The 14,450-nt window shown below is 36.6% G+C and overlaps 1 protein-coding gene across 10 annotated transcripts in view; it reads left to right on the top strand.

The window, feature by feature from the left end:
- The first annotated feature begins 342 nt into the window (after positions 1-342).
- The window catches only part of LOC121854170 (mastermind-like protein 2), a 44,672-nt gene continuing 30,564 nt past the window's right edge, over positions 343-14,450 (top strand). For 9 of the 10 annotated variants that reach the window (XR_006086497.1, XR_006086496.1, XM_042348635.1 and 6 more), the window contains exons 1-8: positions 343-681; positions 5,216-5,451; positions 5,902-6,138; positions 6,806-7,146; positions 7,979-8,131; positions 8,573-8,685; positions 10,155-10,388; positions 12,397-12,558. Coding sequence is in view for 8 of the 10 variants with exons in the window: in XM_042348635.1 (XP_042204569.1) it covers positions 591-681; positions 5,216-5,451; positions 5,902-6,138; positions 6,806-7,146; positions 7,979-8,131; positions 8,573-8,685; positions 10,155-10,388; positions 12,397-12,558 (1,567 nt within the window). In the remaining 2 variants the exon portion in view is untranslated. Of the gene's footprint in view, positions 682-2,318; positions 2,796-5,215; positions 5,452-5,901; positions 6,139-6,805; positions 7,147-7,978; positions 8,132-8,572; positions 8,686-10,154; positions 10,389-12,396; positions 12,559-14,450 lie in introns of those variants that run through there. The other variant, XM_042348636.1, reaches the window with a different exon arrangement.

Here is a 14,450-nt window from a genome sequence, read left to right as displayed (position 1 = left end):
GCATATATTATCTGTAAGTCTATTTAACTAATAAAAGGACGGAGAGAGATGTTTTGTTAAAATAACCAAAAAAAAAGAGAAAAGAAAAAAAGAAAAAAAAAGAATAAACAGACACGACTCCCTGGTCGCCAAGGGTTTGCTTCTTTCTCTTCCATTCATATCATTAAAAAAAGTAACCAACACTAAAAAAACAAATGGATTAAATTTCTATAATTCGAGGTAATAAGAGAGAAAAATTGAGGTAAGAGATATAATAATAAGGTGATATGCGTGAGGTGCGCGGGAGGAGAGATGTGCGCAGGTTTTCAAAGGTCCCGGGGCGGCTGTCATTCCACCCTCCACCACTAGAGCTCCTCCTACCAATTTTCGTCATCCGGGAATCTACCGCCATATTTCTATTTTTGCATCAGTGTCCGTTGTTTATGTGACTTTATTTGCCAACATTTCTGCGATGCCCGCACTTTTCTTGGTTCTTGTGTAGTGTAGACTTTTGTGGTGTGAAAGAAGAACTTGAGTGTGTATATTTAAGTATACTATTGCCAGGGTAACAGCTGCTGTCATAGCCGACTTCCAGCCTTGTATTTCCAGTCATGTCAACGAAACCCAAACAAGAAGGGGATCCTGCCAATGATGGTAATACGCCTCCTCCAATACCGATCCTTGTGGATGCAGGTGGTTTAGGTAGATATTTTTCTTTTGTTATAATATGAATGGAGATGAAGTGAAAGTTGTGGAAGCGTGTATGATCTTGAGGCTATATGTGTCTTTGAAGGTCTTGGGCATAAAGGTTGTTTTTTCATATGGAGCCTTGAGATAACTTTACAGGTAGTAAGAGGACCAGGCATTCATTACTTGCTACATCTCTTGGAAAGTAATTTGTGCCTTATTAGTTGGATATTAAGTACCACATACACTTAATTGTTAAGAAAATGTTAGAAATACCTTAATCAACTACCTGTGTATTAATGCTTATTTGTGAAGATAAGGGGATGAGGAAAATGACAATTGTTAAAGGTTAGAGGAAAGGTTTTCACTTATTTCCTGTGAAGGTGAACAGAACTCTTCCTTTACAAGTATTTACCTTTTCTTTCCATGCTTACAATATTGTTTTCTCAGTTTGTTTTTACAGATTTCCAGAACATTATTTGTTATTGAACAAGCAGGTTACAGACATTAGTATTAGTGAATTTGAATTTAGAATCATGTGTTTAGTTTCTGTACGGGAAAGCAACGACCAGTTTGTTGACGCACGACAGGTGTGAGAGTCGGCGTACGGCATTAAACCATTTTGTGAAAAGTGAACCTAACCTAACCAAAATTAACCAATGACTGGAAGGTTATATTAGTTAGCTTTGATTGTTTTTATCTCAGAAATAGTTTAATGCCATGCACTTACAGCCATGATTGATAGTAAGCTGAACTCTTGGAGCGATCACAATAATGGAAATATCAACTTTAGAAATCAAACCCACATTATACTATGGAAACATATTTTAGAATTATAATTTGTGCCCTCTGTTGTCATCTGTTGCAGTGAATAGCAAGTTGCTCTTTTTCAATTGAAGACGAAGTTTGCCAGTATGGGGACTGTATTGTTTAAATATAAGTAACGGGTATGTTTTTTAATGTGGGCTTGTTTCCCGAAATTGGACGCCACATACATAATAGAAACTTAACGCAATTCTAAGTTCATACCAAGTATAGATTCATTTTACCAACGTCCACCACATGTCTGCAATAAGAATTAATTTTAATAATAATGCTAAAATACATTTGGACAAAGTATAACTGCTCACATAAAGGTCAACACCGAACAATACTACAAGGATTTAACCATTGATTTGTTTGTTCATTGTAATTGTTAAGGACTGCATAGCACTTGATTTTAATCTGTTATTGTCATTTTCTACAAATATCCTGGTAGACACAGTTCCACTCATCACGTTTTACTATATACAGTTATGTGTAATACAGTAGAGTGCTCTGAAACAAGGGGAGATATTAACCAGGAACTTCAGAATTTTTCAGTATAGAAGATACAGGTACAGTATAACTTCTTTTATACCTTAAGAAAAAGAAAAAAAGTGAAGGATTAGCAATATTCGTACTATTATTGTGGTGACTTTAATTATCCAGAACACTAGTCAGTGTCTACCTGTATTTCTACGATATGTCTAATTGTTTGCCGGACAAGTGATTCACACACACACACACACATATACTGTACTTCCAGTGACTGCTTCGTTAGGAAATATTTTAGGACACTTTTCTCTAAGAACTAATAACAAAAATTTTCTATTGATGAAAATTGGCTTCTTACCTCAAGAATATCTAAAACAAGGTAGAGGAATTAAAAAAAAAATTTTGCTTTGACATACAGTATTTTTTTTGTCCTGAACACAAATAAATGGCCATGTGCTAGCTGCTGGTGATACCATATTGACTTACAGTACAGTATTTACATTTTATTGTATGATTAGTTGTAGGTAGGATGAACCAACTAAATTTACCTAACATACATACCCTAGGATGGAAGTACAGCACAGCACAGGACAATATTTAGGTTAGCTTAGGTAGGTTTAATGTGGTAAGGTATGGAAAGGTCACTGGGAAATGTTCCGTCACTTAGCATTGGTTGGCTGGTGGGAAGTGATTGTCAATAGATAAAGCACAAACATAGTGTCATCTGGTGATGGAACGTACCAGGCGTTTGCTCATAATGAACCAGTAAAACTAACCAAAACAAATTTTCAAGAAAGTTGGCAGTTCTCCACCTGATTCTGGGTATTCTTGAGGTAAGAAACAACTCGTCTTCTATAAATTTTTTTGCGGCAGTTGGGTTTTAGGGGAGTATCCTGGATTAGTACCGTAGCCTACATCATATCATTAATCATAGATAAGATGAAACAAATATAATCTATCGATCCTTGGATAAAAGTACCTTATTTTAGACTAAGTTAGGAAGGATAGGTAAGATATGGAAAGGTTGTTGGGAAAAGTTCAGTCACTTATTGTTCGATCAGTCACGGGGAAGTGTTTGTGAACAGTTCAAGTGCCACAACTAGCATCAGGGGAACCGGTTGGATTTATATATAACTACACATAAACAAAATTATGAAAATTCCTAATCATAATTTTTTTTTACAAATATGTTATCCTCTACACAAAAAGTTTCTAAATTTCTTGGTTGACCAGTGCCCCTATTCCAGAGTATTACTAAGCAGCAAGTCTGTTATATGTTTAAGACATTTTATGTTCTGTGTGTTTCAGTAATATTTCACAATTAGTTTTATTTTCAATGCTCAGTGTTTTGTTTCTGCTAAATTCATTCTTATTTTTCAATTTTTGTCGATTCATTGAAGCCAGAACCCATGCAGGTCATGGCCTAATACTCTTACTATATCTCGAGTAATTAAAATTAGTTGTTGGTTGCTCCATGGCCAAATATGCAATTTATGTATGAAACTAAATGTTATATTGAAATTCAGTGACACGACTGTTTTTTGGCGTCTTTACAATAGATACCTGTATGTAATTTCATCCATAGGCTGTACCAATGAGATAACCTGGCTACCACTGTACATAAAATACATGAGAAAATTTTCTGAAAATGCATATGATACTGTTATATTCTTACAAGATTAAAGATATGTTTCCAGGAGTATGAAAAATAAAACTAACCCCTATAGCTACCCTTGTCATGTAATGGCTCAAGTGTTTTAAGTGAGTGTGTGGGCTGAGTGACTAGGGCTGGTGAGGGGCACAGTGGGAGATTATGACAAACGTACCTCTTTCATGTCCACTGAGGCAGCACCGACGGTCTGAGTGCCGCATGGATGGTGTGAGAGGTGTATAGAGACATGGAACGTGTTTTAAATATGTTACTCTTTGCAGAATTTTATAAGTGCCCTGAAAATTGTATTACTGTATACAGTATATTGCATGTTGGTCTAGTGTGTATCATCATGTGAGGTGTGTCGCAGTTTATGGGTTAAAGCGTTAATGGACTTACATAGATCCATCTCTTTGAAAAGACTTGAAATTATATGAGTAGTGTTCTGGTGAATGGTAATTTAGTCTCTTTTGGCTTATGTTATCACTCTTGTAGGTCAGTACAGTATTAGTCAAAGAATCACTACTAACTTGAGACCTCAGGTTATTAGTTTTTAACATTGAAACTGGAAGATGACACATGGGATCGGTCAGCTTAGGTCTCTTTCATAGGAGCCATTTTTTGTCTTAGAAATTAGTGGAGTTCAATGGGACCTTTCACACAGATGCCTATTGAGCTCCATTTGTGTTGAAAGAGTAGATCCACTCCCTTCCCTTGTTTTGATAGGTTTTTTTTTATTGGGCACCCCCCTACATCCTTGTGTAAGGTGAAGTGCAGAAGCGTTTACAGCGCCCAACAGGAAAGCATGCCAAGTTCATGCTTGCCTTTGTCGCATGAGTTAAGGGCATATAAGCCTGAAGAGTCAATGGTGTATGTCATCAAGTTATTGGAAGCTCCAACTCCCTGAATACGAATTCGCAACTTTCGACTTACAACAGGTACCTACTTTACTGCTAGGTGAACAGGGACTATTGGGGGCTAGGAAGAGTGTCCAAACAACTTCCACCGGCCCGGGGTTTTGATAGATAAATGGGCTGGAACCGAGGTGGTTGACCCTGCTTGATTTTGAGGTCAAACTGAACAGCAGAGGATCAAGGTAACATCAGAGACTCGACCTTGCCCCTCATTAAGTGAAATTGCTATATCAAATGTCTCCTTTTTAAGGATTCTGGTATAATTGGATGGTTTATCTGATTTTCAAGCTTTCTTCAGTTTTTAGGTTCTAGGCACAAGTTTCAGGTCCTAGAAACTGTGTACACTTATTGATTTTTACACGATTATGGCTTGTTCTGAATATAGGATTTCAGGTGGAGGGGATCACTGGAAGAATGGGATGAAGTATGTATGTTGCTGATGAATGATTGGAGAGCACAATGTTGAGTAATGTTTGGGAACTATGATATCGATGTGTGATGCTGCTGTGTTTGAGTTGACTGGGGTAATTCTGATTTGGGGCCTTGGTGTGGATGGAAGAATGAATAAATGGTAATGTGTGTATGTTTGCTCTTTTCCAGCCTCCTTGCGATAAACAGGACAAGGCTGGTAAAGATAATAATTTTTTTTTTATTGTAGCACTTATACTAATATGTGTGTTATTTACAGAAACGAATGGAGAAAGCCCTGAGATGTGGTCTAGTCAACAGCAACAACAGGAAGATGGGGATGATGGGAGTAGTGGCGGTGGAGGTCGGGACTCATCCACACCCTCTTCCAAGCCAGAAGAGGGAGATATATCTGCCTCTTCATCTGATTCAAGCGGAGGAGAGTCCCTCAAGGGAACTGCAACACCATCTAGCTCTTCTTCCCCCCAAAATCTTCCTCAGTGGCAATACTCCAGGGTAATTAAATTGGGAGCATTTTTTTTCCTTTTCCAATTAGCTTTTCAAGTAGCAATCCAGAATCCCTATATCACTTCTGTCTTGGAAATTATGAACTTTTATATTTTATTTGTGGATGCATTGACCTGCCATTGGTGTCTTAGATATTGGTTTAAAGTGTAGCATAGATTCAACAAAGAACCTACAATATTTTTGTTTACATGGTGCGAGAGTTGAGAGCAATGCCAGATTTTTTTCATTCTAAGTAATTAGCCGCGGTAAGAAAGAAGCAAGATGTTTGTGGGGAGTTAAGGAAGGTTTAGAATGCATCCATTTTTCTATGGTTGAAATATAAAAGCAATTTGGTGGAATTATATTAAATTTATTTGTAAAGATGTTTGCTTAAGAGTTAATTACATAGTGATGATGATGAAGAATTATTTGACTCAATCATTTTATTTTTTGGATTAGGATGAACTCTTGGCACTAAAGGAAGCCCCCTTGTCTGTAAAATGGCCGTCTTGTTTGGATCCTTCCTACAACAAATCCCCTGGACGATGGGACCCTGAGAGATGGATCAGAGCAGTGCATGATGAGCGGCGTCCGTCCAGCACTGCTTCCACAGGCTCTACAGTGACCAATAATAGACCTGATCGTCCACCAGACCTAGAACTCAAACGTAGCCGTGACCCTCGGGAGAGAGTAAAGGTTGGATTAATATTTTTTAATAGCATTATGCATTGTGTGTCACCTTGTAATGTAATTTTTTTTTGTTTTTGTTTTTTTGTTTTTGTTTATTTTATTGGGCACTCCCCTACATCCTTGTGTAAGGTGAAGTACAGAAGCGTTTACAGCGCCCAACAGGGAAGCATGCTAAGTTCATGCTTGCCTTTATGTCTCATGAGTTAAGGGCGTAGAAGCCTGAAGAGTTAGTGGTTTATGTCGTCAAGTTATTGGAAGTTCCAACTCCCTGAATACGAATTCGCAACTTTCGACTTACAACAGGTACCTACTTTACTGCTAGGTGAACAGGGACTAATGGGGGCTAGGAAGTAAGTCCAATCAACTTCCACCGGCCCGGGAATCGAACCCGTGACATCTCGCTTGCAAGGCAAGAACGGTACCGCTTCTACCACCGGTCCCCCCTTGTAATGTAATCTTTGACTCAGGATTGTTTTGATTGACTGGAAATACCCTATAGAATGTATGTACAGTACATACAAATGCTTTTCATGCAAAATGTAAAATCCAATAGAATTTTAGATATTGTATATTAGAGTATTTTGTGTTGAAAATCATGCACATTATTGAAATGCTAAATTTAATACTAATGTTTGTATACTTAAATTATTTATTGCTGTATTTGTTCTTAAAGCAAGAAGAACAAGACGGACTGGTGTTATCTCCCCAGCGTCGAAGTTTTAGCACGGGCTGTCATGGCTTGCAACAGCCACCTCCTGCAATTAAACGTCCAGACTCTCCTACGGAACGCCCTCAGAGGGAGTCCCATCGAGAGATCCCAGCTCGTAGGATTGGTTCTGGTCGAATTTCTCGTCGAGACGACCTGGAAACTCCAGTTCCTGGAGAGAGAAGGGAAATACCGAGGCGAGATCGGGATGTTGATCGCGATAGGGATAGAGAAAGAGAGGTTGAACCTCGGAGAGATAGCAGAGACTGGAGATCGAAGCCTGATCAATGCTTTGAAAGAGATAATCGGTAAGTCTGATCAGTAATTTACAAATACAGTACAGTACTACGTACAAGCATTAAAATGACCCAGAGTGTTTAGAAACTTTGTCAACTCTCTCACCAGAAAGATTACTAATATGCAAATGTAGGATATAAAGGTTCTATTACTTTTTTTTTACGAACCTTGTTTGCACAGACTGACCCGTCCATTGTGGCTGCTGTAAATCTAAGATTATCTGTGTGTGGCACATTTTGAAATATTCCCCCCAAAATGTACCAGACATGTAACACATTTGCATTACTATTAAATATATCAATGTTTCCTTATAAATTTAAATACCGGTAACGCGTGATAAAAAATTTCCTACCCTTGCTAAGAACCTTCTTTTGCCAGGTGTATAAAGTGGTTTGTTGTACATCCCTTCTGTTTGGTGTATAAATGAATAAATAATATTTTTATTTTTTTTCAACTGTTCTGTAGTGTCACAGCTTCAGAAATTATAAGATATGAATACCCCCTGTACTATATCTTTTCACTGAATCACAAAATACAACACTGTATCTCTTGTTTTTCAGTAACTTTCAAGACATGACCAAAACCAAACATAAAATGTAGGGTTTCCTTTAAGCTTTAATTTGTTTTATAATGTATATAAGCCTATCCTTTTTATTTCCACTTTGCATCATCAATAATTAGCAGTGTGTGGTGATCTCCAATGCTTGAACAAAGCTTTACTGTGAAATAACACTTGGTGAATGTGAGAGGATCTACTGTACTGTAAATGTGTATCTTTCTTGATCCCTCTTCAGTGTTTATACTTAATTTTTACTTGAATCTGTGTACTTTTCACCATTTCAGATATGAAAATAGACGTCGCTTCTTTGAGGAAGAAGAAACTGACAAACGCCCAGAAAGAAGAGACAGGGATCGTCGTTATCAGGAACGACGGCGAATGTCTTCTCGCAATGATGAGGAAGAACAACCCGAGTGGTTCACAGGAGGACCCACCAGGTATGTAAGAGAGGTTTTTCCATAATTTGTGATGGTTGAAGGAAGATTTTATTCAATTAGTATACTATAGCAGAATCCATATGGTGTATTGTAAAAATCCAGGTATCAGTCAGGAAATTTGGAGGGAAATATTGCCTTTCAAAGACATTTTGATTGATAATCTGAAATATAGTGCTGAGAAAAATTTTCTTTGTATTTTTAGGAAGGTAAATTGAGTTTTTATATATATTACATATTATGAGAGTGCAGTGCAGACCTGTGTGTAATTGTAATTTTTTTTACTGATGCCGATACTAAATTTCTAGAACTGGCCTTAAAATAGCAACTTCTAAAACAAAGTTTGATTAAAACATAAGGAACAGTTTTTTTTTTACTGGGGAGGATTTCAAGAGAAAAAATACTTGTCTTGGACATTTTATAACCTCAGATTTTCTTTTACAGCCAAAATGAATTCATTGAGCTGGTTGGCTTTGATGACATTCCAGAGGAAGGAAATACATCTACTAAACCCCTAAGTAAGAGAGAACGTCGCCGCTCGAAAAAGGACAAAGACAGTAAGTTTTAAGTCTCGGATGATTTCAGAGAGATGTTGATGTTGGTTATTAACCACACTGCCATAAACAAAGTTTTAACAGTGCAGCCACATGTGCCTAAAACATTGTTAAGAACAATGCTGCAGACATGTTAGGCTAAGCTGTCAGTATTGGTAGCAATTTTGTCAGACACATGAATGCAACAATGTTTGTATCATTGTTGGCAAATGTGTGGGGTTAAAGGTGTCAACATGTTGGAAACAGAGGTGAAGTAAACGCAGTCCACACTAGGCAGTGACACTGCAACACCATAAAACTGAGTGAGATTGATAAAATTTTATAAACATTGAGGTTTGGTCCCGGGTCCACTTTACGGTAGCTTGTATGGGTACAACCTTCCAATACTCTCCGAAGTGTGTGTGTGTGTGTGGTCAGCTGGATTCACTTCTACCACATTTAGCCTCATCTACACCACTGAAACAAACATATTGCCTTCCAATGCTACCAACATATGCAGGAAACTAGTGTGCTAACATGTTAGTCACCTTGTTCACGACATTGTTGTTAACACTGTTGCCAACACATGTTTTTGGCACCTGTCGCTGCACTCTAATATACCTAATGAACTTATTCCATTCACATAGTACAGTACAGGACAGTACAGTATTGACATTTCAATGAACACACAACCTATTTGTATTGTATCAATACAGGAAAAGTTCTGTTAGTGGGAAGTGTTTCCAACTTGTTACTACGCTACCTCTCAGGATATACTGTATGTGTACTGGTTATTACCATTTAGAATATTTTTTGCTATATCGTGGTCTAGCCTTACATATTAGATTATAAGATACAAAAAGAAAAATTAATACATAGAAAGCAAACAACGATAGCAAAACAGGATTTTGTGAATAGAATGTGTAGAGAAAGATAAGAAGGATGGGGGTGGGTGTAATGGGAGGGTCTGAAGTAACATGGGACTGTGAAATAAATTACAAAGATTCCTAATATAGATCCTAGTAAATATTAAGAGAAATTTACCTTTGATTTAATATAGAATTTATCATTGTGGTAGAAATAATTTGATTTAAATTACAGTATATATTTGGTTTGCATTATGCCACCCTTGGTATTTGCACTCCTCACTACACTATCGTACATCACCTGAGTCAGATCAGCCCACCTACACTTACAATGCACATACCAGTCTACACCTTCACTATACACACCATGCACAACACATTCACTACTCCACATCACACAAACCTTATGCAAGCAAAAACATTTACACACACAGTACTGATGTACAGAACTGTAATACTAATTTTCACACTTGATTTACATTTTGCACATATTTACAGTATATAAAGGGTTGACTGATTTTTTAGTATTTTTAGAAATGGTAGAATAAGACTTGGGAAATAATGTTGAACTCTGCACGCACAACTCATTGTTTGGTGGAGTTTAACACTGGGTGATAACTTCTTCAGGTGGTGGGAGTAGAAAGGGATCTCGTAGCAACACTCCAGTAATTGTTGAAGACGTAGTAAACAGCAGATCACCAAAACTCCAGCAAGAAGAACATGAAGTGCAGAATGTTGGTGATATGAACCAGCATCAGCCACAGCCAACAGTCATTGAGCCTGTAGATCAAGAGCTACCAGGATTCAATATTGATGACTACCTAGGGGATATTATTGGCTACCCCAGTAAGGAGATTGGAAGTATGTCTTAAGTATTGGAACTGAATTGTTTACTTTTAAGAATTGAGTGATTATAATGAATATTGAATTTAATAGTACGTACAGTAGTTAACTTTCAAAATGGGTCAGGTAAATTTATGGACACCTGGTGAACTGGTAAGTAGTGTTGAGTACAACCTTTAATTTTGAGAGTTTGTCCATTGTATCTTTAGATTGCTTTTGTTAACTTGATATATTATTTTAGCTCTGTTGATCTGAGTATTTTTGGCATACAGTGGTCCCTCGGTTAACGAGCACAATTCGTTCTAGAAGGTTGCTCGTTAACCGAAACCATTGTTTCAGTGGGTTTTTGGGTAATTGGTTACAGCTCACCGAAAATTGCCTAAAGTCAACAAAAAAGGTAGTAAAGTACACTTACTTAGGTGTGTATGTAGAAGGCTCCTGGATGATGATGATGATGGGAATTACAATGGAGGTGGAGGAAAAGGGACAAGAAAAGGCATTGGGGTGGAAGAGAAGTCACCCCATGGTGCCATTTCACCCATAAAATTTTAGTTCACTTGGTGTAATTCAAGATTATTTTCTTTAAATCAACACTGCACTGCATTATATATTGTCAATATGTAAAATAAATTTCAAAAGACCAATAATTTGACTGGAAACACAAAAAAAAGCATTTATGTTGAAGAGAGAGTGAAGCAAGATGTTACCTCCACTGAAAAGACAGAGACTAACGCCTGTATGGTGTGTTGAGAGGCTGGTTGGCGTGCTAAAAACTAGTTTCCCTGTACAGTACTTAAAATATGTTAAATAATTGTTAAAATGACTAAAAAAAATTAATATAAGACTTAAAATTATTGAATAGTACAAACTTCTTGATATTTACTAAAATAGTGAGAAATTTAAGCCCTAGAACTGATTACTGTGTTGGCAGACTAATATGACAGCTAGTGTGCAAGAGAAAACATGTTGAGGGGCGCTCGTAAGGAATTCGTTAATCGAGGGAATGCTCGTTAACCGAAGATAAAAATCTTATGGAAGGTAATTCATTAACCGAAATTTCGATAACCGAGGCGCTCATTAACCGAGGGATCACTGTACCTTAATTTATCTGAGAGGTAATTGATATTTTCAGCTTGCCTTTCAATATGAGTTTATTATTATTTTTAAGTATACAGTATTAAGTATTTCCATTTTAATGGGAGAGTTTATATCTGCCTTTTACTCCCAAAGCCTCACTTTAGACCAAGGAAATTAATACTCATATATTTTTCCTGCCTGATTTGTGTTGCAGGCCAGGCTAACCCCTGACATTGACATCTAGTACAAATTAGTACAACTCTCCCTTTCCAACCCCAGCCCTTATATGGAGCCAAGGAGGTGATAGTCACCACTCTGGGATATGTATATTAGTGATAAAGAAATGTATGGTAGTGTGACTAAAAGCAGTATCTGTAAACTTGGAAGTGCTCACCAAATCATGTTTTTGTTATACAGTAACTTGATATTTGTAAAATTTTGCCATGCTGATAAATGTTGCTACATCTAGTAACAGTGATGCAGTCTTAAAACAAAGTTTAGTAGCTTCTGGCACACACGGTTGGGAGAATAACATACAATTTCTTGAGGACACTGGATCATGAGTGTTGTGATTACCATGGTCTGTGGTGCTTGAATTAGTATACATATTTTTCATTTATTATTGCATACTATATTGTACATTTGTTTAATGTTATTGTCACATTACTTGTTTATTTATTAAATTTGTTCACTATAATGTAATGTACAAATTTCTACATTTGATAAGTTACTTTGACTAATGCCAGATGATTTTATTCAGCACAGTATAAGGAGTTAAGCTAATTGTACCTTAGGGTAATGTACCATCATTATTATCATTATTCTGTCCCAAGGTTGCCAGATAAGAGAGGTTCACTTGTTCTACTTTAATGTTTTCACTATATTTAGATTTATTTATTAATTGTTTTTATGAGGAATATGCAATTAATGAGTCACTAAATTTTCATAGGTGTACCGGAGGAGGTAATGGCAGCTAATAATGCAAGTAGTGGTGGTTCATCAAGATTAAAACAGTTTTTCTCAAAGAGAGAGAGTCCTGTTTTAGGATCTACCTCCAATTCTCGACGTTCCTCCATTGACTTGCCACCTCACATCAACAATCTCCTAAGTGGTAAGTATTGTATAAGCTCTTCTGTATTTGTCCAATCTTTTGTTGCCACTCATGAGTTTTACACTAGCTACAGATTCAAATTTATTGCAATACCGTAGGTGTGTTGTAGTAAATTTCACTCACTTGTAGATCTAGAAATACCGTAGCATATAGTACAGTAGAGTAATGGGAAAGTAGATGTTAGAAATGTTGAAACTGTTTAGGGTAAATGAGTAAATTATAAATGATTGAATGCTGTTCACAATTTTAATAGGGAGGAGTAAGTTTGATGGTAAGAAGGAAACTAGTTTCTTGTGAAAGAATGACTGTTAAGATTGTGTCAAGATGGTATAGATAGTTGGTACTGATAGGTCTTGAGAGGTGACAGGGATAGTTCAAATAGATATTTGTGGTGCTCTCTCTACTTAGATGAGGTAGGAGCCACTCATTGGCATTCACTTGGCGGTGCTGCAGTAATAGAAATAAATGTTCCATATGAAATTGCTTTGCTGCAGCCAGTAGCTATAGCAAAAATGTGCTGTGTATTCCCTTGCCTTTTGCAAGTTGAAGGCATCCAAGATAACATCGAGATTTGTAAGTAGTAAAGGTTATAAGTTCAAAATCGGTATAAGGTTTCACTGCACCATTGCACTTCTCAGGCAGGTTTTGAACTAGGCTTCTTCCATGTTTCTATACAGCACATGGGTGGAAGCTGCACATGCAGGTCATGCCACATGCAAAGTTTTGCACTGTTCAGCCTAATTTTGAACTTGTTAGTCTGATCAAAGTATATACAGTATTCAGAATTCAAATTAGTTCGGTTTGATTTAGTGAGATTATGCTGTATTAGTTTCAGTAACCAGGCCAACTGTATTTTGTGTCATTTATACCAAAAAAAATCCTGTTAAGTGGGTAAAATTTTTCTAAATCTAAAATTGAGTTGATAAAAAAGCTGTAGGTAATTAGATATTTTAGTCATAATAGGATTACTAGAGAAGTATATCTGCAATGAGAAAGTACTGTACATAGAACTTGCGGATTGATATGGACATACTCCACTTATGCCTGCAATTAGATGTAGATAATCCCAGTATGAGAACATTAGATAAACTGGTAAAGATTTTAAGTAGTTACACTAGACAAGTGATCTTGTTTTGCATTACAGTACTTTGAATGAGAATTAGAAAAAAAAATCATTGTTAATAGCGTAATGTTATGACAAATGTAAGGTTTTTCATCTCTTCCTCAAGACTGTGTTAAACAAGATCTGAAAAAATACATTTGTGTTGTAATTATGTAAGTACTGTAAATGGAGATTATTTTGTGTGTGAGAGATGCATGATGCTGTTGACCAAGCATGCAGTACAGTATTTGGTTTTGATTAAACAGTGTACTTCTCTCCTAAGTTTGAAGGAAAGAGCTCTGTTGTCTTCATTATTAATAAAACTAACCAGACCTTTTGAGAATAGACTTGACTGAAATCAAAGTTTTTTCACTGATTGTCAACAAACAAAACCCACAAATAGAAGCAGGAGTAGCAATTGTCTTATGAAATATATTGAAACAAGCAACTGATCTTTTTATGATTGTTAAATGGATTTGAAATGCATAATCAATGTTTATGCAGTTGTTTTTTAATTACATGAATGCTTTTGCCAAGATTGATTAAGAATTGTTAATTTTTACTGTGATCAGTAGGTAATTGAAATATATGTACAGTGATCGTACAAATTACCCTAACAGTAGAGGTGAAAAATATCTCTCATAGGCATGACTGCCCAATTGGGACTTGTGGACATAGCACACTGTAAACTGTGTCAATGTTACTCAGAGGCAGTTTGGCCAGTGCTGCACTTGACCACCTTCACTCCCTGACTGCGAAGTTTGGTTACATAACCATTTACAGTTTGGTG

The sequence above is a fragment of the Homarus americanus genome, unplaced genomic scaffold (genome assembly GCF_018991925.1).
Source record: "Homarus americanus isolate GMGI-L3 unplaced genomic scaffold, GMGI_Hamer_2.0 scaffold13581, whole genome shotgun sequence".
Lineage (NCBI taxonomy): Eukaryota > Metazoa > Arthropoda > Malacostraca > Decapoda > Nephropidae > Homarus > Homarus americanus.
This window is presented reverse-complemented; position numbering and strand designations above follow the sequence as displayed.